The following is a 23,928-nucleotide window of genomic DNA, read 5'->3' on the forward strand; positions in this document are numbered from 1 at the left end:
AGACTAGCCCCACTGCCCCTCCCGGCATGGCCGACTATGATTCTCACAGTATCAGTGCAATTACTATATAGAATAAATGTCCCGCTGTCAAATGCACAGTCAACATCTGTTCACATAGCCTGCACACACACACCCGGCAAATACAAACACAAAGAAAGGGCGCACCAGCCTAGCGCATTATCCTCAGCAGGCTTTTAATAACATAAGTTTAAAATCAACTACTCACAAACATGCGTGATAGACCAGCATATCAATTCCAAAGAGCAGCATCAATAGAAAAGTCCAATGTCTCATGTAGACGGAGGGCTGACGCGTTTTGAGGCCGTGCCTCTTCCTCGGAGCCTGCGCCATGTGCTCCCCTCAAACTTATACCCACTCCCAAAATGGTGTGCGGCAGAAAATGCCTTCCTGGGGTAGATACAAGCCTGAATGAGCCACTGATTGAGTTTCCTCCACTGCCCAATGGGAACCCTTTCATGGAACCAGTGGGGAGACTCCTCTGTCAATGGCAACACCTGGGAAACATGACAGCCCAGCATGATGGTATGGACTATAAATACGGAGGAGACATGTGACAGGGCGTCTTTGGCGGGAAGCAGAGTCCCAGGAGGAGGCTGACGGCTGTCTCTTCTCCTGCTGTGTCTGAGGAAGGTGGTCTTAGGCAGTCGGCCTAGTGAACCGGGTGTGAAGCTGAGCTGCAGAAGATCCAGCGTAGCTCGCAGTGGAGCTGCTGGCATAGTCTCTCGGGAAAAACAGTATCCGTGAGTACTAAGGGACTTGCCAAAGGGTCGGCCCAGGAAGGTGAAGTCCACTCCAATGAAGTCAGGGGATCAAAGAGCTAGCTTACACAGAGAGTGTTACAGTAAAGGGGGTGCCATGTAGAACCCTGAAGAATAGGGACAAAGGGGGTGCCTAGTTGGGCCCTGAAGAGTGATTCACAGAAAAATACAAGTTCATTACTACTTCTTTACTCCTAGTGACAAGGTGAAGCAGCAGCCTTGCCGCATTCAGTTATTCAGCAGTCCCAGCAAATTGTGCATAGTTTATTCAAGTTGGAGTATCCCACTCATCCCTTCTCCTATCCATGTTCTCAATAAAACCAAAACCCCTAGACTGTGTCTTGACTGAGCCAAGCACTTTGAAAATGCTAAACTGTGGTGTTGTTGCTATGGGCAACCCAGGGGAATCCATAACCAGCAGCTCTCAAGGGAGTAGTGCTACAAGACAAAAAGACAACAGTCAGATTTTGAAGGAAAAGCCCTTCACAGGTTGGTAGGGACCGCGGGCCTCTTTTGTTGTGTAGAGAAAAATCCAGTGTCAAGCTACATTCCTGTGGCACCTCTTCAGACACTGCTAGCCTGCCTGGCTGCAACTGCCCCTCTCACTAGCCCTCCTGGCTACTTCCCACAGTCCTCCCAGACTGCACACTCACCAGCCCACCCCACTGTCTTCTTCTGGAGACCTCCTGGACACTCCTGCTCCCCTGCATCCAGGACAAGATTCCTCTGTGTTGTGGAAGATCCCTCCAGCACCTAAGCCCCAGGCCGAGGTCCCCCCCCCCCAGACTAGGGGTAACCCTAATGGGCCATCTCAACCCTCAATCTCCATCTTCTAGCCCCTGCTGGCATGTTTCCAGATAATTTAAGAGTAGTGTTGAGCGAACACGGACTGTATTATTCGTGTTCGTACCGAATAATTGGATTTTTTGTACCCGAAAACGGACACGGACACTTTACTGTATGTTCGGGTAAAAATCCGTGTTCGGTCGTTTTATTTCCGGGTTTGCATGCTTTGGCGCTCTTTTCATGGCAGGCTTTCAACAGCCAATCAACAATCGTTTAACTGGTGTGCCTTAAGCCATCCCAGCCATGCCTGCAAATGTCTCAGTAGCTGTGATTGGCCGTCTGAAGCATGTGACCAAGTCTTTATAAGTTCCAGGCAGCCGCAGCGTCTTCATTCTGCTGCTTAGATCAGGGACAGAGCACACATCAACGTGCTGGCTGCTGATTAGGGAAAGACAGGCAGGAAAAAACCATTTGTGTCTGGATAGAATTGAGGGACAGGTCGGAGTGTTTAGGCAGGGCGAGTTGTAGGCATTTTAGGGATAGAGTCTGCTGAATTATAGGGTCAGTGTCTTCTACAAAGTATAATCGATATTGCTGTGTGGGGGGTGGGGTGACTCTGCACTCAATCCTGATCTACGATCTCTTCTCAATCCTGTTAGGGAGAGGCTGCTGCTGCTGAATTTTAGGGAAACTGTGTTCTACAAACTACAATCGATATTGCTGTGTAGTGTGGGATAGGAGATAGGCAGGTGTCAGTGATCCACATCCATTTTTCTGTGTGTGAGCTGCAGTGAACACAATCTTTTTGGGGTGCAGTGAACACAATCTTTTTGGGGTGCAGTGAACAACGTCCTTTTTGGGGTGCAGTGAACAAAATCTTTTTGGGGTGCAGTGAACAAAATCCTTTTTGGGGTGCAGTGAACAACATCCTTTTTGGGGTGCAGTGAACACAATCTTTTTGGGGTGCAGTGAACAAAATCCTTTGTGGGGTGCAGTGAACACAATCTTTGTGGGGTGCAGTGAACACAATCTTTTTGGGGTGCAGTGAACAACATCCTTTTTGGGGTGCAGTGAACAAAATCCTTTTTGGGGTGCAGTGAACACAATCTTTTTGGGGTGCAGTGAACAAAATCCTTTGTGGGGTGCAGTGAACACAATCTTTGTGGGGTACAGTGAACAGAATCTTTGTGGGGTGCAGTGAACACAATCTTTGGGGGGTACCGTGAACACAATCTTTTTGGGGTGCAGTGAACAAAATCCTTTGTGGGGTGCAGTGAACACAATCTTTGTGGGGTGCAGTGAAAACAATCTTTTTGGGGTGCAGTGAACAAAATCCTTTTTGGGGTGCAGTGAACAACATCCTTTTTGGGGTGCAGTGAACACAATCTTTTTGGGGTGCAGTGAACAAAATCCTTTGTGGGGTGCAGTGAACACAATCTTTGTGGGTACAGGGAACCGAATCTTTGTGGGGTGCAGTGAACACAATCTTTGGGGGGTACAGTGAACACAATCTTTTTGGGGTGCAGTGAACAAAATCTTTTTAGGGTGCAGTGAACAAAATCTTTGTGGGGTGCAGTGAACAAAATCCTTTTTGAGGTGCAGTGAACACAATCTTTGTGGGGTGCAGTGAACACAATCTTTGTGGGGTACAGTGAACACAATCTCATACTTCTGAACATTTGAGGGTGCTGCCTGTTCCATACTCCTCCTCCTACTGCTCAACCATCCTTTTAGGGGTACAAACAATAGTAATTGGGGCCTAGTGTGGTGGTGTACGTGTGAGATACATACACTTTCTTTTTGATCATATTTTCTATTCCGCTATTCAATTAAATCCTTTGGGGATCAATTAAATTGCGTGATAGTCTGTGTCGGTACGTGTGAGATCCACATTTCCAAGTTTTTGGGGTTCATCTCATACTTCTGAAGATTTGAGGGTGCTGCCTGTTCCATACTCCTCCTCCTACTGCTCAACCATCCTTTTAGGGGTACAAACAATAGTAATTGGGGCCTAGTGTGGTGGTGTACGTGTGAGATACATACACTTTCTTTTTGATCATATTTTCTATTCCGCTATTCAATTAAAACCTTTGGGGATCAATTAAATTGCATGATAGTCTGTGTCGGTACGTGTGAGATCCACCTTTCCAAGTTTTTGGGGTTCATCTCATACTTCTGAAGATTTGAGGGTGCTGCCTGTTCCATACTCCTCCTACTGCTCAACCATCCTTTTAGGGGTACAAACAATAGTAATTGGGGCCTAGTGTGGTGGTGTACGTGTGAGATACATACACTTTCTTTTTGATCATATTTTCTATTCCGCTATTCAATTAAAACCTTTGGGGATCAATTAAATTGCGTGATAGTCTGTGTCGGTACGTGTGAGATCCACCTTTCCAAGTTTTTGGGGTTCATGTCATACTTCTGAAGATTTGAGGGTGCTGCCAGTTCCATACTCCTCCTCCTACTGCTCAACCATCCTTTTAGGGGTACAAACAATAGTAATTGGGGCCTAGTGTGGTGGTGTACGTGTGAGATACATACACTTTCTTTTTGATCATATTTTCTATTCCGCTATTCAATTAAAACCTTTGGGGATCAATTAAATTGCGTGATAGTCTGTGTCGGTACGTGTGAGATCCACCTTTCCAAGTTTTTGGGGTTCATCTCATACTTCTGAAGATTTGAGGGTGCTGCCTGTTCCATACTCCTCCTCCTACTGCTCAACCATCCTTTTAGGGGTACAAACAATAGTAATTGGGGCCTAGTGTGGTGGTGTACGTGTGAGATACATACACTTTCTTTTTGATCATATTTTCTATTCCGCTATTCAATTAAAACCTTTGGGGATCAATTAAATTGCGTGATAGTCTGTGTCGGTACGTGTGAGATCCACCTTTCCAAGTTTTTGGGGATCATCTCATACTTCTGAAGATTTGAGGGTGCTGCCTGTTCCATACTCCTCCTCCTACTGCTCAACCATCCTTTTAGGGGTACAAACAATAGTAATTGGGGCCTAGTGTGGTGGTGTACGTGTGAGATACATACACTTTCTTTTTGATCATATTTTCTATTCCGCTATTCAATTAAAACCTTTGGGGATCAATTAAATTGCGTGATAGTCTGTGTCGGTACGTGTGAGATCCACCTTTCCAAGTTTTTGGGGTTCATGTCATACTTCTGAAGATTTGAGGGTGCTGCCTGTTCCATACTCCTCCTCCTACTGCTCAACCATCCTTTTAGGGGTACAAACAATAGTACTCCACCTTGCACATGCTGGAAAGACTGTGCGAGCAGCAGCAGGCCATAGTGGAGTTTCAGCTGCAGCACGCACGCGTGAGTCGCTCTGCGGAACAGCACCACTTCACCACCAATAACTGGGCCTCCATGCGAGACCTGTGTGCCTTGTTGCGCTGTTTTGAGTACTCCACCAACATGGCCAGTGGCAATGACGCCGTTCTCAGCTTAACTATCCCACTTCTATGCCTCCTTGAAAAAACAATTTGGGCGATGATGGAAGAGGATGTGGCACAGGATGAGGAGGAGGAGGAGGATGAAGAGGTAACATTTCCAAGGCTTTCAGGGCAGTCATTCGCAAGGGGCTCCGAGGGTGGGTTCCTGCACACACAAACGCCAGGGACACAATTGTCCAGCAGGGGCACAGTTCTGGAGGATGAGGAGGATGAGGAGGAGGAGGAGCTGGAGGAGGAGATGGAACCATGTTCACAGCAGGGTGGCACCCAGGCCAGCTCATGACCATCACTGGTGCGTGGCTGGGGGGATACAGAGGACACGGACGATACACCTCCCACAGAGGACAGCCTTTCGTTGCCTCTGGGCAGCCTGGCACACATGAGCGATTACATGCTGCAGTGTCTCCACAACGACCGCCGAGTTGCCCACATTCTAACTTGTGCTGATTACTGGGTGGCCACGCTGCTGGATCCCCGTTACAAGGACAACGTACCGTCCTTAATTCACTCACTGGAGCGCGATCGCAAGATGCGCGAGTACAAGCGCACGCTGGTAGACGCCATGCTGCTGGCATTCCCATCTGACAGCGGGGCCGCAGTGGAAGCACAAGGCAGAGGAGGAGGAGGTCGCCAACGCAACCAGGGCACCGCCAGCACCTCAGAAGGCAGGGTTAGCATGGCCGAAATGTGGAAAAGCTTTGTCAGCACGCCACAACAAACAGCAGCACCAGCAGCTCAGATGGAACGTCTTAGCAGGAGGCAGCATTTTACCAACATGGTGGAGCAGTATGTGTGCACACGCCTACATGTAGTGAATGAGGGGTCTGCCCCCTTCAACTTCTGGGTCTCCAAATTGGGCACATGGCCTGAGCTTGCCCTTTACGCCTTGGAGGTGCTGGCGTGCCCTGCAGCCAGTGTATTATCTGAACGGGTATTTAGCACGGCTGGGGGCGTTATAACAGACAAGCGCAGCCGCCTGTCCAGAGACAATGTGGACAAGCTCACGTTCATTAAAATGAACCAGGCATGGATCCCACGGGACTTTTCCGTACCTTATGCAGAATAGCAATGGATACCGACCTTACCCACCCATTGTTCCATTTTTGCTCTTTCTCACTCTTTTGGGGTGTACCCTCATTTAAAATTTGTGAAAAGAAGCAGTGTTGGCTACCTTGTCCTCCTCCTCAGGGCCAGATTAACGTAGGGGCTATTGGAGCTGCAGCTCCAGGCCCCTACCTTTTATATAGGCCCCGGGTTGGCCATATTCACTGTTACCGCTCTTCTGTCACTTGTAAACACAGAAGTCTGGCTTCTATGCTCGCTTCCCCAGGCAGCACCCTCAGAACCTCCCCACACAGCGCGAAGGCCGGACAAGGAGGGACAGTTGCCGATGCATGGATGTGTTTATGGGCTTCAGAGACAGCATCCCATGTTGAATTAGGCATGCATGGCTGCACCCTTCCTCCTCTGGGTGCATGGCAAGGCACGGCCCTTAAGGCCCTTCAAAATCCTCAGCACCAAGCCCATGATGCTCTTAATCCGGCCCTGGTCCTCCTCCACCGCCGCTTCCACCTACACCGCCCATAGGTGTGCGCAGCCTATTGCATTAAGGTGTGCACCCCAAAGTTGAAATACACATGCATGTGTTTGCCAGCAGGGAGAGTAATGTATCGGGGCCATGTACCTGTAGGCAAAGAGAAATAGAGCAGAGCAGGTCCGAGGGAGATCTTTCCTATCTCCTCACTGGCAATGCTATGTGCCCTAGGTGATTAGGGTGTGCCCAGGCACATCCGGCACACCCTGTGCGCATGCCTATGTCACCGCCACATCCACCACCACCTCAAAATCCCTCCTACTCCATATGGGCCTCGTCCTTCAGAGATGAAGAAGAACATTGTTTTATTTTTCTGGTTTTTTTTGTTGTTTTAAGTTATTTCCCTATCCACATTTGTTTGCAGAGCACTTGCCATGCTCTTAATTACGTTTTGCTGCCATTTGCAGCACTCTAGCCCTTTCCTTTGGTGTTTTAGAGCCATTTTAGTGCCTTAAAGTTCGGGTCCCCATTGACTTCAATGGGGTTCGGTGTCCGGGAAAAGTTCGGTAAAAGTCCGGGACACGGACCCGGAATTTTTTTTAAAGTTCGGCCGAACCCGTCGAACACGGACATCTAGGTGTCCGCTCAACCCTATTTAAGAGGTGTTTGCCCCCCTGCCAGCCCCCTTGCTCTGGATTGGGAAACTCCTCAATACTCCAAGCAGCCCCTTCTAACCTTCCACCCATTCCTCTGGAAGCTTCTCCAAGGTTCCAACAAGTAGGGGGAGGTACCGGAGTTGCTGCTTGATGAGTCATCCAGCCTCCCTAAATCACTCATCCCTGATCAAGATTCAGCCCAGTCCTGGCTCTCGGACAAGCTAAAATGTACCTACACTAACAACTATGTACACTAATTTAGCACACTAGCTAGAAGGTGCTAAATACATTTATATATATATATATATATATATATATATATATATATATATATACACACACACACACACACACACACACACACAGTATATCTATATAGATAGATTATAGATACACTATATTACCAAAAGTATTGGGACGCCTGCCTTTACACACACGAAAAACCTTTTGCAGCTATAGCAGCTTCAACTCTTTCGGTAAGGCTGTCCACAAGGTTTAGGAGTGTGTCTATGGGAATGTTTGACCATTTTCCAGAAGTGTATTTGTGAGGTCAGGCAGGGATGTGAATGGGAAGGCCTGGCTCGCAGTCTCCACTCTAATTCATCCCAAAGGTGTTCTGTCGGGTTGAGTTCAGGACACTGTGCAGGTCAGTCAATTTCTCCCACCCCACACTTGCTCATCCATGTCTTTATGGACCTTGCACTGGTGTGTAGCCATGTTGGAACAGGAAGGGGCCATCCCCAAACTATTCCCACAAAGTTGGGAGCATGAAATTTTCCAAAATGTCTTGGTATGCTGACGCCTTAAGAGTTCCCTTCACTGGAACTAAGGAGCCAAGCCCAACCCCTGAAAGACAACCCCACACTATAATCCCCACTCCACCCAATGATTTGGACCAGTGCACAAAGCAAGGCCTATAAAGATATGGATGAGTGAGTTTGGGGTTGACAAACTTGACTGGCCTGTGCAGAGTCCTGACCTCAACCCGATAGAACAGTTTTGGGATGAATTAGAGCGGAGACTGCGAACCAGGCCTTCTCATTCAACATCAGTGCCTAACCTCACAAATGTGCTTCTGGAAGAATGGTCAAACATACCCATAAACACACTCCTAAACCTTGTGGACAGCCTTTCCAGGAGAGTTGAAGGTGGTATAGAGGCAAAGGGGATACTATTGAACCCTACAGACTAAGACTTTTTATTTAACACAACATATGAGATGAGACATTTAAAAAAAAGGCATTGCTAAACTTAAAATCAGGCTCCCCACTACCGATAGGACCCCAACCAGGGGCAGATTCAGAGTCTAGTCTTGGGAGGGGCACTGCTAGAAAATAAAGTGTTGCTTACAGAACTAATGGTAGAACTGTGTTGCTGTAGAGCGGCTGCAGCACACCTCACCATCCGGGACTCATGCCCCTACAGCCTTCCTTCATTGGTTTTGCCACAGTGAGGTAGTGGAGGCAGGGCCATCCTTAATAGTTATTGGACTCTGGGCAAACATTTTTTAGCCCCCCCCCCCCCCCCCGGCACATTAATATACATACTACAGGAGATGATCAGAGACCGCAGACATAGTACAGGAGATGGACACCCTACAGGAGACTGTCAGAGATGGCAGACACAGTAGAGAAAATGGTCAGAGGCTGCAGACATACTACAGAAGACTGTCAGAGGCTGCTGACATACTACAGGAGACTGTCAGAGGCTTCAAACTTACTACAGGGGACTGTCAGAGGCTGCAGACTTACTACAGGAGACTGTCAGAGGCTGCAGACACACTCCAGGAGATGGTCAGGGGCTGTAGACACACTCCAGGAGATGGTCAGGGGCTGCAGACACACTCCAGGAGATGGTCAGAGGCTGCGGATACACTCCAGGAGATGGTCAGAGGCTGCGGACACACTCCAGGGGATGGTCAGAGGCTGTGGACACACTCCAGGAGATGGTCAGAGGCTGCGGACACACTTCAGGAGATGGCCAGAGGCTGTGGACACACTCCAGGAGATGGTCAGAGGCTGTGGCACACTCCAGGAGATGGTCAGAGGCTGTGGACACACTCCAGGAGATGGTCAGAGGCTGTGGACACACTCCAGGAGATGGTCAGAGGCTGTGGACACACTCCAGGAGATGGTCAGAGGCTGTGGACACACTCCAGGAGATAGTCAGAGGCTGTGGACACACTCCAGGAGATGGCCAGAGGCTGTGTACACACTCTAGGAGATGGCCAGAGGTTGTGGATACACTCCAGGAGATGGCCAGAGGCTGTGGACACACTCCAGGAGATGGCCAGAGGCTGTGTACACACTCCAGGAGATGGCCAGAGGCTGCAGACACAGTACAGGAGACCGTCAGAGACTGCGGGACATGGTACAAGAGGCGGTCAGAGATGGGGGACACAGTACAGGAGACGCTCAGAGATGGGGGACACAGTACAGGAGACGCTCACAGATGGGGGACACAGTACAGGAGATGGTCAGAGATGGGGGACACAGTACAGGAGACAGATGGGGGACACAGTACAGGAGGCGGTCAGAGATGGGGGACACAGTACAGGAGACAGAGATGGGGAACACAGTACAGGAGATGGTCAGAGATGGGGGACACAGTACAGGAGACAGATGGGGGACACAGTACAGGAGACAGATGGGGGACACAGTACAGGAGATGGCCAGAGATGGGGGACACAGTACAGGAGACAGAGATGGGGGACACAGTACAGGAGGCAGAGATGGGGGACACACAGGAGACAGAGATGGGGGACACAGTACAGGAGACAGAGATGGGGAACACAGTACAGGAGATGGGCAGAGATGGGGGACACAGTACAGGAGACAGAGATGGGGGACACAGTACAGGAGATGGTCAGAGATGGGGGACACAGTACAGGAGACAGAGATGGGGGACACAGTACAGGAGACAGAGATGGGGGACACACAGGAGACAGAGATGGGGGACACATAGGAGACAGAGATGGGGGACACATAGGAGACAGAGATGGGGGACACAGTAAAGGAGACAGAGATGGGGGACACCGTATAGGAGACAGAGATGGGGGACACAGTACAGGAGACACAGATGGGGGACACAGTACAGGAGACAGAGATGGGGGACACAGTACAGGAGACAGAGATGGGGGACACAGTACAGGAGACAGATGGGGGACACAGTACAGGAGACAGATGGGGGACACAGTACAGGAGACAGAGATGGGGGACACAGTACAGGAGACAGAGATGGGGGACACAGTACAGGAGACACAGATGGGGGACACAGTACAGGAGACAGAGATGGGGGACACAGTACAGGAGACACAGATGGGGGACACAGTACAGGAGATGGTTAGATACCTTTCAGAAATGCACAGATTTGCACTTGAACAGCTCAGGGTTTCAGGATAGCAGTCATGCTGTCTATGGAGGGAAAGACATACCTGGCCATCAGGCACTTTTAGAGGTCCGGGGGCGGGGCATCCACTCAAATCTTCTCTCCTACTCCATCCAGAGTACATATGCTGCATGAGGCGGGGTCAGAGCATCAGTGGAGCTCCTGGCCCTGCCCCCTCTTTACTGGCTGAGCAATGCAGAAGTCCGGGGCGGGGCTCTCGGCTCCTACTACAATGGCTCAATACCGAGTGCACAGGCTGAAAGGGGCGGAGTCAGAGCATCAGTGGAGCTCCCGGCCCCACCCTCTCTCTGCTGGCTGTGTAATACAGCGCTGCTTCCTGTGTCCCCAGTGCGCTCTGCAGTGCTATTATCAGGGCCCCAAATTGCACCCAGCGTGGGAAAACAGGGAAGCTCCTTTGGATGTCAGGGGGGGGCAGTTGATCCGTTGCCGCCCCCCCTGGATCCGCCCCTGACCCCAACATTATCCATCAGAGGATAAAGTCAAAAGGATTAAATAGCTCATGTTTTTAAACAATGATTTTAATGGCATCCATCAAAAAAAGCATTCAAAGCTATTATATATTGGAAATATTGACAGAAAGGGAAATCCTAGTCCAAACTGAAAATGTTAATAATTTGTGCTGTGGCACAATACTGTAAGTGCCCAGTGCTCTGGCAGTAATAGCAGAAAGTCTGATTTTACAAATAATTTCTTGGAGACAACAAAAACACTGATAGATATTCTAACCACCCTCACTATTATTATTCAAAACTATATCTAAAGATCTGAGTGTGGTGGCTGAGTATATACATACCCATTCATATGACCTGCTTCCTTCACTTGTATCGGACAAGCGGTGTTGCTTTGTTGTTTTTACTGGCCACATTTTCAATACTACACTCATTGGAATGGGTTTATTCACAGAACGCAGCTCAGTTAGTGTTTAGTGTTAGGCTGTCAGGGCACTCAATAACTGATTTTTCATCTTGCTTCAAAGCAGACCTGAGATCTTCAGCCAAGGCCAAAAGTATTAAGAATGGCACAAAAATGTATTTTCACAAAGTCTGCTGACTCAATTTTTATGACGGCAATTTGCATATCCTCCAGAATGTTATGAAGCAGGCCCGGACTGGGACAAAAAATAGGCCCGGGCATTTTGGACTGAGCAGCCCAGGAGGGGGGGGGGGGGGGGGGCGTGGCGGGGGCGTGACTGGGGCGTGGCGTTCGTCGGGATGGTTGATGACAGAATTTAATGTTCCAGGATGTGTGGATTCGATTACGGTACCTTTTTTAGATTAATCTGATAAATTGGGTCCAATTTAGATCAGAGCTGGCATATGATGCTGGTTTTTTTTTGTCTTACTTTAAATCCTGTTTTGATGGTTGAGTCCTAAAAATATTATGAAGCAGCACAAGATGAGGGTTACTCTAATCAAGGGGTAGACAACCCAAAAAATATTTTCAAAGAAATTGGGAGTGCCAGATACATAAAAAACAACTGTCAACTTCATATAAAGTAACTGCTGTAAACCGCTTGAATAATAGTAAGAAATCAAGTGAGCTTTGCACCTTCACACCTCAGTTCACCCCAATTCCTGCACCTTCACACATCAGATCACCCCAATTCCTGCACCTTCACACCTCAGTTCACCCCAATTCCTGCACCTTCACACCTCAGATCACCCCAATTCCTGTACCTTCACACATCAGATCACCCCAATTCCTGCACCTTCACACATCAGATCACCCCAATTCCTGTACCTTCACACATCAGATCACCCCAATTCCTGCACCTTCACACATCAGATCACCCCAATTCCTGTACCTTCACACATCAGATCACCCCAATTCCTGCACCTTCACACCTCAGATCAGCCCAATTCATGCACTATCACACCTCAGATCACCCCAATTCCTGCACCTTCACCCCTCATATCACCCCAATTCCTGCACCTTCCCACCTCAGATCACCCCAATTCCTGCACCTTCACACCTCAGATCACCCCAATTCCTGCACCTTCCCACCTCAGATCACCCCAATTCCTGCACCTTCACACCTCCGATCACCCCAATTCCTGCTCCTTCACACCTCAGATCACCCCAATTCCTGCACCTTCACACCTCAGATCAGTCCCAATTCCTGCACCTTCACACCTCAGATCACCCCAATTCCTGCACCTTCACACCTCAGATCAGCCCCAATTCCTGCACCTTCACACCTCAGATCACCCCAATTCCTGCACCTTCACACCTCAGATCACCCCAATTCCTGCACCTTCACACCTCAGATCACCCCAATTCCTGCACCTTCACACCTCAGATCAGTCCCAATTCCTGCACCTTCAAACCTCAGATCACCCCAATTCCTGCACCATCACACCTCAGATCACCCCAATTCCTGCACCTTCACACCTCAGATCAGCCCCAATTCCTGCACCTTCACACATCAGATCACCCCAATTCCTGCACCTTCACACCTCAGATCACCCCAATTCCTGCACCTTCACACCTCAGATCACCCCAATTCCTGCACTATCACACCTCAGATCATCCCAATTCCTGCACCTCCACACCTCAGATCACCCCAATTCCTGCACCTTCACACCTCAGATCACCCCAATTCCTGCACCATCACACATCAGATCACCCCAATTCCTGCACCTTCACACCTCAGATCACCCCGATTCCTGCACCTTCACACCTCAGATCACCCCAATTCCTGCACCTTCACACCTCAGATCAGTCCCAATTCCTGCACCTTCACACCTCAGACCACCCCAATTCCTGCACCTTCACACCTCAGATCACCCCAATTCCTGCACCTTCACACCTCAGATCACCCCAATTCCTGCACTATCACACCTCAGATCACCCCAATTCCTGCACCTTCACACCTCATATCACCCCAATTCCTGCACCTTCACACCTCAGATCACCCAAATTCCTGCACCTTCACACCTCAGATCACCCCAATTCCTGCACCTTCACACTTCAGGTCAGTCCCAATTCCTGCACCTTCACACTTCAGGTCAGTCCCAATTCCTGCACCTTCACACCTCAGACCACCCCAATTCCTGCACCTTCACACCTCAGATCGCCCCAATTCCTGCACCTTCACACCTCAGATCACCCCAATTCCTGCACTATCACACCTCAGATCACCCCAATTCCTGCACCTTCACACCTCAGATCACCCCAATTCCTGCACTATCACACCTCAGATCACCCCAATTCCTGCACCTTCACACCTCAGATCACCCCAATTCCTGCACTATCACACCTCAGATCACCCCAATTCCTCTTAGGCCCCTTAGTACAAACCCCACAGTACAGGCCCCCTAGCACAAACCCCACAGTAAAGGCCCCCTTTCAATGCAGTGACCAGCGTACATGCCCCCTTTCAATGCAGTGACCAGCATACGTGGTGCCCCCAATGCAGAGATCAGCGTGCGTGCCCCCAATGTAGTGACCAGCATACGTGGTGCCCTCAATGCAGAGATCAGCATGCGTGCCCCCTTCATAGCACCAGAACAACTGACTGACAGGACAGTGTGCGGGCCGGGGCCCCGGGGCCCCCCCCCCCCCGAGGCTTCATTCACTTACCGTTACCGGGCAGCCTTCAGGTAGAGGTAGGGACGATCACTCACTCACACTCGACTTCTTCTGCGGACTTCCGCTCCGACTTCTTCTTCCGATCCGACTTGACTTCTTCTGCGGACTTCCGATCCGACTCCGACTTCTTCTTCCGATCCGACTCCGACTTCTTCTTCCGATCCGACTTGACTTCTTCTGCGGACTTCCGATCCGACTCTGTCGCCTCGCCTCAGTCAGCTCAGTCCCGACCTCAAGTCACGCGGGCGCGGCTCTCGCTCTCATGTCCTCTCTCTCTCTGGAACGGAAGGTGATCGTGATCATGGTGGTCATGGTAAGGGCATGTCACAGGTCATGGTAAGGGCATGTCACAGGTCATGGTAAGGGCATGTCACAGGTCATGGTACGGGCATGTCACAGGTCATGGTACGGGCATGTCACAGGTCATGGTAAGGGCATGTCACAGGTCATGGTACGGGCATGTCACAGGTCATGGTACGGGCATGTCACAGGTCATGGTAAGGGCATGTCACAGGTCATGGTACGGGCATGTCACAGGTCATGGTACGGGCATGTCACAGGTCATGGTACGGGCATGTCAAAGGTCATGGTAAGGGCATGTCACAGGTCATGGTAAGGGCATGTCACAGGTCATGGTAAGGGCATGTCACAGGTCATGGTAAGGGCATGTCACAGGTCATGGTAAGGGCATGTCACAGGTCATGGTAAGGGCATGTCACAGGTCAGGGTAAGGGCATGTCACAGGTCATGGTAAGGGCATGTCACAGGTCATGGTGCGGGCATGTCACAGGTCATGGTACGGGCATGTCACAGGTCATGGTAAGGGCATGTCACAGGTCAGGGTAAGGGCATGTCACAGGTCATGGTAAGGGCATGTCACAGGTCATGGTAAGGGCATGTCAAAGGTCATGGTAAGGGCATGTCACAGGTCATGGTGCGGGCATGTCACAGGTCATGGTAAGGGCATGTCACAGGTCATGGTGCGGGCATGTCACAGGTCATGGTGCGGGCATATCACAGGTCAGGGTAAGGGCATGTCACAGGTCATGGTGCGGGCATGTCACAGGTCAGGGTAAGGGCATGTCACAGGTCATGGTAAGGGCATGTCACAGGTCATGGTAAGGGCATGTCAAAGGTCATGGTAAAGGCATGTCACAGATCATGGTAAGGGCATGTCACAGGTCATGGTAAGGGCATGTCACAGGTCATGGTAAGGGCATGTCACAGGTCATGGTAAGGGCATGTCACAGGTCAGGGTAAGGGCATGTCACAGGTCATGGTAAGGGCATGTCACAGGTCAGGGTAAGGGCATGTCACAGGTCATGGTAAGGGCATGTCACAGGTCATGGTAAGGGCATGTCAAAGGTCATGGTAAGGGCATGTCACAGGTCATGGTACGGGCATGTCACAGGTCATGGTACGGGCATGTCAAAGGTCATGGTAAGGGCATGTCACAGGTCATGGTGCGGGCATGTCACAGGTCATGGTGCGGGCATGTCACAGGTCAGGGTAAGGGCATGTCAAAGGTCATGGTAAGGGCATGTCACAGGTCATGGTAAGGGCATGTCACAGGTCACAGTGTTTGTAATTTGTGCTGCTGCTGGCCTGCAGTGCTGCCCTTTCCTTACCTTGTTGTTGTTGCAGCAGCCAGGCCTTGGCTCGTGTGGTCGTGTGGTCGTGGGTGCCTCGGTGCCAGGTGGTTGTTGATGTTGTCCTTGTCTCCACGGTCCACCCGTCTCTGACTCCACACTGTCAGACAGTCTGACTGTCACTGTCAGTGTCTGCGGTGCGGTGCGGCGCCAGTGACTTCACTTTTCCACTTCCCGCTTCTTCCCGACAAGAAGGCAAGCAGGGGCCCCTCTAGCTCCACCCCCGGCCTTCACTCAGAGTCACCTGACGGTTCACGGTCCACCCCCTCCTGAGCTACGCAGCTACGCTGGATGCCGCTGCGGAGCTTAGGAGTGGGGACTAGTCAGGGACAGCGGCGGCCAGCGGGCAGCCAAAATTGCTGTAATGCGGCCCAGACTCTCTGCGGAGAGGCCGGCGGGCGGCCAAGATTGCTGTAATGCGGCCCAGACTCTCCGCGGAGAGGCCGGCAGCAGCGGCAACGGCCAAACAGGCGGACACACAGACTGTCAGATCATGGCGGGGATGCCTCGGCCCACCGGGCATATGCCCGGTCCTCCCGATGGTCAGTCCGGCCCTGTTATGAAGAGTAATCAGATGAATTGCAATTAATTGCAAAGTCCCTCTTTGCCATAAAAATGAACCTAATCCCATTAAAAAAAAAAAAATTATATGTAGTGAATAATTTCCACTACATTTAAGAAGAAGGCTTCAGGGTGCCCAAGAAAGTACAGAAAGTGCCAGGACCATCTCCTACAGTTGATTCAGCTACGGGATCACAGCACCATCAGTGCTGAGCTTGCTCAGAAATGGCAGCAGGCAGGTGTGAGTACATCTACACACACAGTGAGGCGAAGACTTTTGGAGAATGGCCTGGTGTCCAGAAAAGCAGCAAAAAAGCCACTTCTCTCCAGGAAAAACATCAGGGACAAACTGATATTCTGCAAAAGCTACAGAGATTGGACCGCAGAGGACTAGGGGAAAAGTAATTTCCTCTGATGTATCCCCTTTCTGATTGTTTGGGGTATACAGAAAAACCTTGTCCAGAGGGGAAAAGGTGAGCACTATCATCAGTCCTAGTCATACCAACAGTAGAGCATCCTAAAACCATTCATGTGTGGGGTTGCTATTTAGCCAAGGGAGAGGGCACACTCACAATTTTGCCTAAGAACACAGCCATTAATAAAGAATGTTATAAAAACATCCACCGAGAGTAACTTCTCCCAACCTTCCAAAAACAGTTTGGTTGATGAACAATGCCTTTTCCAGCATGATGCATAAGGCAAAAGTGACAACGAAGAGGCTTGGGGAACAAAACATCAAAATTTTGGGTCCATAGCCAGGAAATTCCCCAATCTTTAATCCCATTGAGAACTTGTAGACAATCCTCCAAAAGGCAGGTGAACAAAAAAAAAAAAAATCCCACAAATTCTAACAAACTCCAAGCATTGATTATGCAAGAATGGGCTGCCATAAGTCAGGATGTTGCCCAGAAGTTGATTGACAGTATGCCAGGGCGAATTGCAGAGGTCTTGAAAAAGAAGGGTCAACACTGCAAATATTGACTCTGCATAAACCTAATGTAATTCTCTATGAAAGCCTTTGACACTTATGAAATGCTTGTAATTATACTTTAGTATACCATATAATATATAACATCTGACAAAAAAAAAATCTAAAAATACTGAAGCAGACTTTGTGAAAATTAACCACTTTACCACCGGAGGATTTTCCTGCTTTACGTCTGGGCCACTTTTTACAACTTGGCACTGCGCAAATTTAACTGACAATTGCGTGGTCATGCAATGCCGTACCCAAACAAAAATTTTTTCCCACAAACAGAACTTTTTCTGGTGGTATTTGATCACCTCTGCACTTTTAATTTTTTGCAATATTAATAAAAAAACAGCGAAAATTTGGCGAAAAAAATTGACATTTTCTACTTTGACAGTTAAAAAATATCCAATATATTCAATTTTTGTCATATATTTAGGCCAAAATGTATTTAGCTACATGTCTTTGACAAAAAAATTCTCAATGAGCGGATTTTTAACCGCTTTAAGACCAGAAGATTTTACCCCATTCCTGACCAGGCTATATTTTGTGATTCGGCACTGCGTTACTTTAATGGACAATTGCGCGGTCGTGCGACGCTGTACCCAAATTAAATTTATGTCTTTTTTTTCCCCCCACAAATAGAGCTTTCTTTTGGTCATATTTGATCACCTGTGTGATTTTTAATTTTTGAAAAAAAGTGCGACAATTTTGAAAAAAAAAAAACAATATTTTTTACATTCTGATATATAACATTCCCAAAAAAAATTATAAATCAAATTTTTTTTAACATTTTAGGCCAATTTGTTTTCTGCTACATATTTTTGGTAAAAAAAAATCACAATAAGCGTATTTTGATTGTTTTGCGCAAAAGTTATTGCGTTTACTAACTACGAGAAAGATTTGTCATTTTTATTGTTTTTTTTACTAGTAATGGCGGCGATTTTTTTTTTGCGGGACTGCGACATTGCGGCGGACAGATCGGACCCCTAACTGACATTTTTTACACTTTTGGGTGGACCAGTGACATTACTACAGTAATCAGTGCTATAAATATGCACTGTTACTGTAATAATGACACTGGCAGGGAAGGGGTGAACTTTATTGGTGATCAAGGGGTTAAATGTATGCCTCATGCTTACTAACGTATGTGAGGGGAGGGGATTGTGTGACACAGGCACAGATCGCAGGTTCAGCTATGCTGAATCCTGTAATCTGTGACTGTCTGTCACATAGGAGATCCGCCCACTTTGTTTACACAAGCGGCCGGATTTTCTCACTCGATCCCTGACGATCAGGGAAGAGCGGCGGTGATCACCACCTCTCCTCCCCTGGCCCGACTCCCGCTGTGTATGAATACAGCGGGAGCGAGCCTCCGGCGGCCTGCGCGCGGTGCCAAGAGAGGGGAATGTCTGGTGATGTAGGTCTACGTCGCCCCCGACGATAACGAGCCACTGTGCCGCAGTAGAGGCACAGGGAGCAGTGTTAAAGTGGTTAATATGTGTGTCATTCTCAAAACTTTTGGCCATGGCTGTGTCTGTGAAAATTATAGAATGTTTCACAACCGATCAATGAATACGCTGGCTGATATCTGAAGTGATCTATAATCAAACAGGTCAGTGAATATTACAGAATGTTGCACAACTGACCACTCTGACTGATATCTGAGGTGATCTATAATCAAATATGTCTGTGAATATTACAGAATGTTCCACAACTGACCACTCTAACTGATATCTGAAGTGATCTATAAACAAATAGGTCTGTGAATATTATAGAATGTTCCACAACTAACCACTCAAAGAGTGTGCTCTTGGCAGGAGTTCTTGGGGTGTGCCACATCCCTGAAACAATGGAGCAAAATTGGGGAGTTCCCCTGGGGTTGGATTTTAAAGGCACATAACAATGTCAAGAAAATTGACGTAATTAAATAGTAAGTTTATTAACAAAAGTAATAAGAAACACTTAAAAACAATTGCAACCATAGAAAATTTCCACTAAAACAGAAACAACCACATAATACAAAGTCAAAACTCGACGCGTTTCGAAGACTATGGCACTTCTTCCTCAGGGTTGGGTTTGAGTGGTATTCTGTTGATGTAGAATATGGTCAAAGAATGATTCAATTAGAAACATATACAATCTTTGTAAATAAATATATTGCAAAAAACAATTGGACAAATACATTTTAAACAACAATACACAGTACATGGCTTGCTGTTTAGGAAGGAATAAATGCCTGCAAGGGTTAAAATCAATAGGTCTGACTGGTGGTGTCTTGGTCTAAACGAGGAGTATAAAGTTGATGTATAACAGATGGTAAATCTGGCCGTGTGTCCCCCACTATGAACAACTGGAGTCCTGGATGGCAGAAGATCTCACTGAGATAAGGCCATAGTGGACTGGAATAAAACATACAAAAATAAAGAAAGAGTGGACACTGCTTGTTTGGGGGAAAAAAGAAAAAAAAAAGGGTTATCTAAAGGGTTTTAGAATTGAAATTCTACAATATTGGAAGTATTGTAAGTCCTCATTTAATTTGGGAGAAAGCTAAGATGAATTGAGCTTAATGAAGGAAAGGAAAAAATGACCTACTAATTATAAGCTTTCTTAATAGTACCAGAGTAAATGGTGCCATAAAGGGCAGCATTGTGGATAATAAATATATTAATTGATTAAACCCTCTATAGAAATGAATATAAAAGATAAAAGGGATCAAGACTACTGGTCAGTACTTTTATTGTCAAGAGTGTCCATATAAATTGAATGCGTTTGAAGGTATTAATAAAGTAACCAATGAAACGGCTTACCTTTAAGAAATACAAAAAATAATGACAATGGAGAGCGGGGAACCGTGGCTCCTGACCGGCAGGCTGTGCAGTGAATGCCGCCAGCAGCCCGGTTAAATAGTACCTCAATTGTGTTAATTACGTGGATTAATTAAAAGATATGGCCGGCAGCTGTCCCCCGCCAATGGGCTCCCTGGTACACAGGGGCCGGGCGCGTCCTCAAGGAACCGGGCATGCGTGACGGCATGATGCGGTGAAGACGCGACCAGCGCCTGCGTTCCACCGACACGGAAAACGCTCCGTCGACGTGGAACGCAGGCGGAGCTAGTCTGGCTTGTGCGAGGCATCCCGGAAGGAATGTCGCAGATGTGACACAAATAGCCGAAACAAGGCATCCAAAAGAGTGACGCCTCTTTCCGTGCCGGGTTGGACATAAGGGAGACACAGGACAACAGAAAAATGGCATCTGTAAGAAAAATAAAATTGCTTTAGAAAAAAAAAAGAATATAACGATTTGTAAATGAATGATAATTGTATAATAATATTGTGACCTAAAGAGGAAACAATATGAATGAAAAACGAAATTGAATACCCTGATCAGGATATCAAAGATGTTTACCATATAGAAAGACCACACCAATGAAGACTGCAATAAACCTAAATATAATCAGCACAATGGAACAATGATCCAATCACAGATGATGGGGATAATAAGTGGATGGAGAATTTATGTCTCCATACCAATTGATGTAAACCCCTCCAGAAAGGGTTTAAAAGAGATGATGCCATTCAGGCCTGGAGGCTCTCAAGGAGTGTATCCACCTCAGTTCCATCTGGAGGAGACATTTATTCCAGTCTCCACCCCTGCAACTGGGGTGGACACGGTCCAAGATAAGAAATGTAAGTTTAGGAAACTTTCCTGAATGGACAAGACTGACATGTCGTCCAAGAGGCAAATCAGGGTCACAAGACCTCATGCTTTTTATGTGGCGATAAGCTCGCCTCCAGAACTCTAACTTGGTCTTGCCTACATAGAAACAGCCGCAGTCACAGAGGAGCAGGTAAACTACTCCGTGAGTGCGGCAATTGGCAAAATGTTTGGCTATAAATTTCTGGCTGTTCGGTAAGACAGGATTTTTTTGTGTGAACATGTAGCCGCATTAATGACAATTGCCACACATATATGTGCCCTTATATTTACATGGATCGATTGTAGCATTCCCTTTGTATTCACTATGTACTAGTTTGTCCCTAAGAGCTAATGCTCTATTGAAGGTGAAATGGGGTGAGTCTGATACAAAGGGTCCTAAGATTGGATCTGATGCCAGTAAATGCGAATGTTTTGTAATTATTTTTCCTATGTTAACTGATCAATGAGCAATATACTGACTGGTATCTGATGTAAAGAAAGAAATCTGTCCTTACCTCACACAGGAACCTAGCCCTCCCTACACTGCTAGCAATGTCTCTGCACTGTCTGATATGATGTAATGTAATCAATCTGTCCCTACCTCACACAGGAACCTAGCCCTCCCTGCACTTCTAGCAATGTCTCTCCACTGTCTGATATGATGTAATGAAATCAATCTGTCCCTACCTCACACAGGATCCTAGCCCTCTCTACACTGCTAGCAATGTCTCTGTACTGTCTAACAAACTATAAAAAAAAAACTACTCTTGCCCTGCCTCAATCACGTGCCTGTCCCTGTCTCATCACCCGCACAATGACACTATACGCTGCGGCTGCGCGAGCAGCCTTTATGTAGTGTGGGGCGTGTACTTGGCCCCTAAGCCATGATTGGCTAAAGGCAGCCTGCCTTTAGTCCAATCATGGCAGAGATCATTTAAATGGCCAAAGCATGAGGTCAGGGTGAATGCTTTGGCCAATCACATAACGCCCTGCACGCGCGGCGCATTATGGGAAACTATACGATCGAATTTGTGATGTTCGAGTCAAACTTACCTTCGACTCGAACTCTAAGCGAGTGCCAGAAATAGCCCGGTATGGAAGTGGTTAATATCAGTAAATTTTCCATTTGCAAATACCCCCTGAGATTGTTTAGTGAAAGTTATTTTCAAGACATTGTATTTCTTGCATTGCTTGGCGGAGGGTATCATAGTGACTGAGTGAGTAATAACCGTGTGTAATACATAATTTATTGATAGATTTTTATGATAGGATTTAGTGACACTTTACGTATAAAGACGACTAAGCAATGTACGGTACATCAAAGCCTTAAAACAGCTTAATTCTCTCTTTCAGCATTGCTTTTCAACAGTGCGACAAGATCTAAAGATAAATTCTTTGTCACCGATGGTAAAGAGGGTACATATATTGAGGCAAATGCAGTTTGTACCAAAGCTGAAGGGAAGATGGCTTCACCAAAGAACACAGAAGAAAATGAAGCTGTGTTCAATATAGTCAAACAATTTGGCAAACCAGCCTTCCTCGGCATAAGTGACCTAGATACAGAAGGTGTTTTTAAATATGTAACTGGAGAGGCAATTATGTTTTCCAACTGGGCTCGAAATGAGCCAAATAACTATCAGGGTAATGAAAATTGTGCAGAAATAACTGCTCACCTATCTGGACAATGGAATGACAATAAGTGTGATCAAATTCGTCTGATCATTTGTGAATTTCAATAACAGGGTGCTAGATGTGAAGAAAAACAGGCCAACATGAAGAGAAAATACATACACATGCACAAAGAAGATACTCTGAATCTGGAATATAGTACAGTAAAACACATAATTCTTTTCTCCAAACATGACTGAGGTATAGCAGATATTACAGCTGCTTTTCCTTAAAACCCAACCTACATCTTGCAAACTATAAAACAAACAACACTGATATACTTTTTGGGTTAGAAAGGCCATAGCAGCCATTTTATTAAAACCAAAATTACATAATTTGTTTTTAAATTAACGGATCAGTAATGACTCAAAATCAGTACAGTGACTAACCTTGTCAACTAACTTCGTCAACGTCTAGGGTCTTGGAACGCAGCTTGTATTAACCAACTGGCTGTATCTACTATCAAAATAGACTTCCCGGCCCTCATCCACAACTACACCAGCCATGGGTGCAGGTAGGGGCAAGGAGGAAGACGCCCCCCCCCCCCCCCCGGAATCTCAACTTTCACTTTAAAGTGGTTGTTAAGCCACTTTATACCATTCTTTCTGGTCTGTTTAATAATCCTGTTTGCCCGTGCCCCTGTGTCTGTGTATGTGTTTTAAAAAAATAAGGCGTAATTTACCAGCTTTCAGAGTGCGGAACACCGCTCACGTGACCTGTCGGCTCTCTCCTCTCCCCATCTGACAGCTGCCTGCAGCGGATGGGGCCGAGGATTCCTCGCTGTCCTAAGTTGGGAGGGGAGGGGGAGCGGAGGAGTGGAGGGGGAGAGGCGGCGGTTCACGTGAGCGGAAATCAGCACTCTGAAAACGTATAAAGAGCAGCTTATTTTTATAAAACACAGACACAGGGGCACACACAGGATTATTAAACAGACTGTAGACAGGATATGAAACTTTACATGAAACTACAGCAGCAGGAGGGGAGGGAAGGGGCGGGCCCTGACACAGGAGCAGACAGGCAGGGAGGGAGGGGGGGAGAGAGGACAGAGGAGGACAGGTAAGCTGTGGGTGATGGAGGCACGTAGACTGACCACAGTGTCAAGGTATATACCGTGGTCAGTTTACAGAGGGGAGGACATACCCAGGCAGGATTAG

The 23,928-nt window shown here is 47.6% G+C and overlaps 1 protein-coding gene across 1 annotated transcript in view; it reads left to right on the forward strand.

Annotated features, from left to right (window-relative positions):
* LOC309563643 (pulmonary surfactant-associated protein D-like) overlaps nucleotides 1-22,964 on the forward strand; it is a 129,928-nt gene extending 106,964 nt beyond the window's left edge. The window contains exon 6 of the mRNA XM_082268217.1: nucleotides 22,460-22,964. Within this exon, the coding sequence (XP_082124343.1) occupies nucleotides 22,460-22,845 (386 nt within the window). The 3' untranslated portion in view covers nucleotides 22,846-22,964. The remainder of the gene's footprint in view (nucleotides 1-22,459) is intronic.
* The last annotated feature ends 964 nt before the right edge of the window (nucleotides 22,965-23,928 follow it).

This window comes from Pelophylax lessonae (genome assembly GCF_965119305.1).
Source record: "Pelophylax lessonae genome assembly, chromosome: 9".
Classification (NCBI taxonomy): Eukaryota; Metazoa; Chordata; class Amphibia; order Anura; family Ranidae; genus Pelophylax; species Pelophylax lessonae.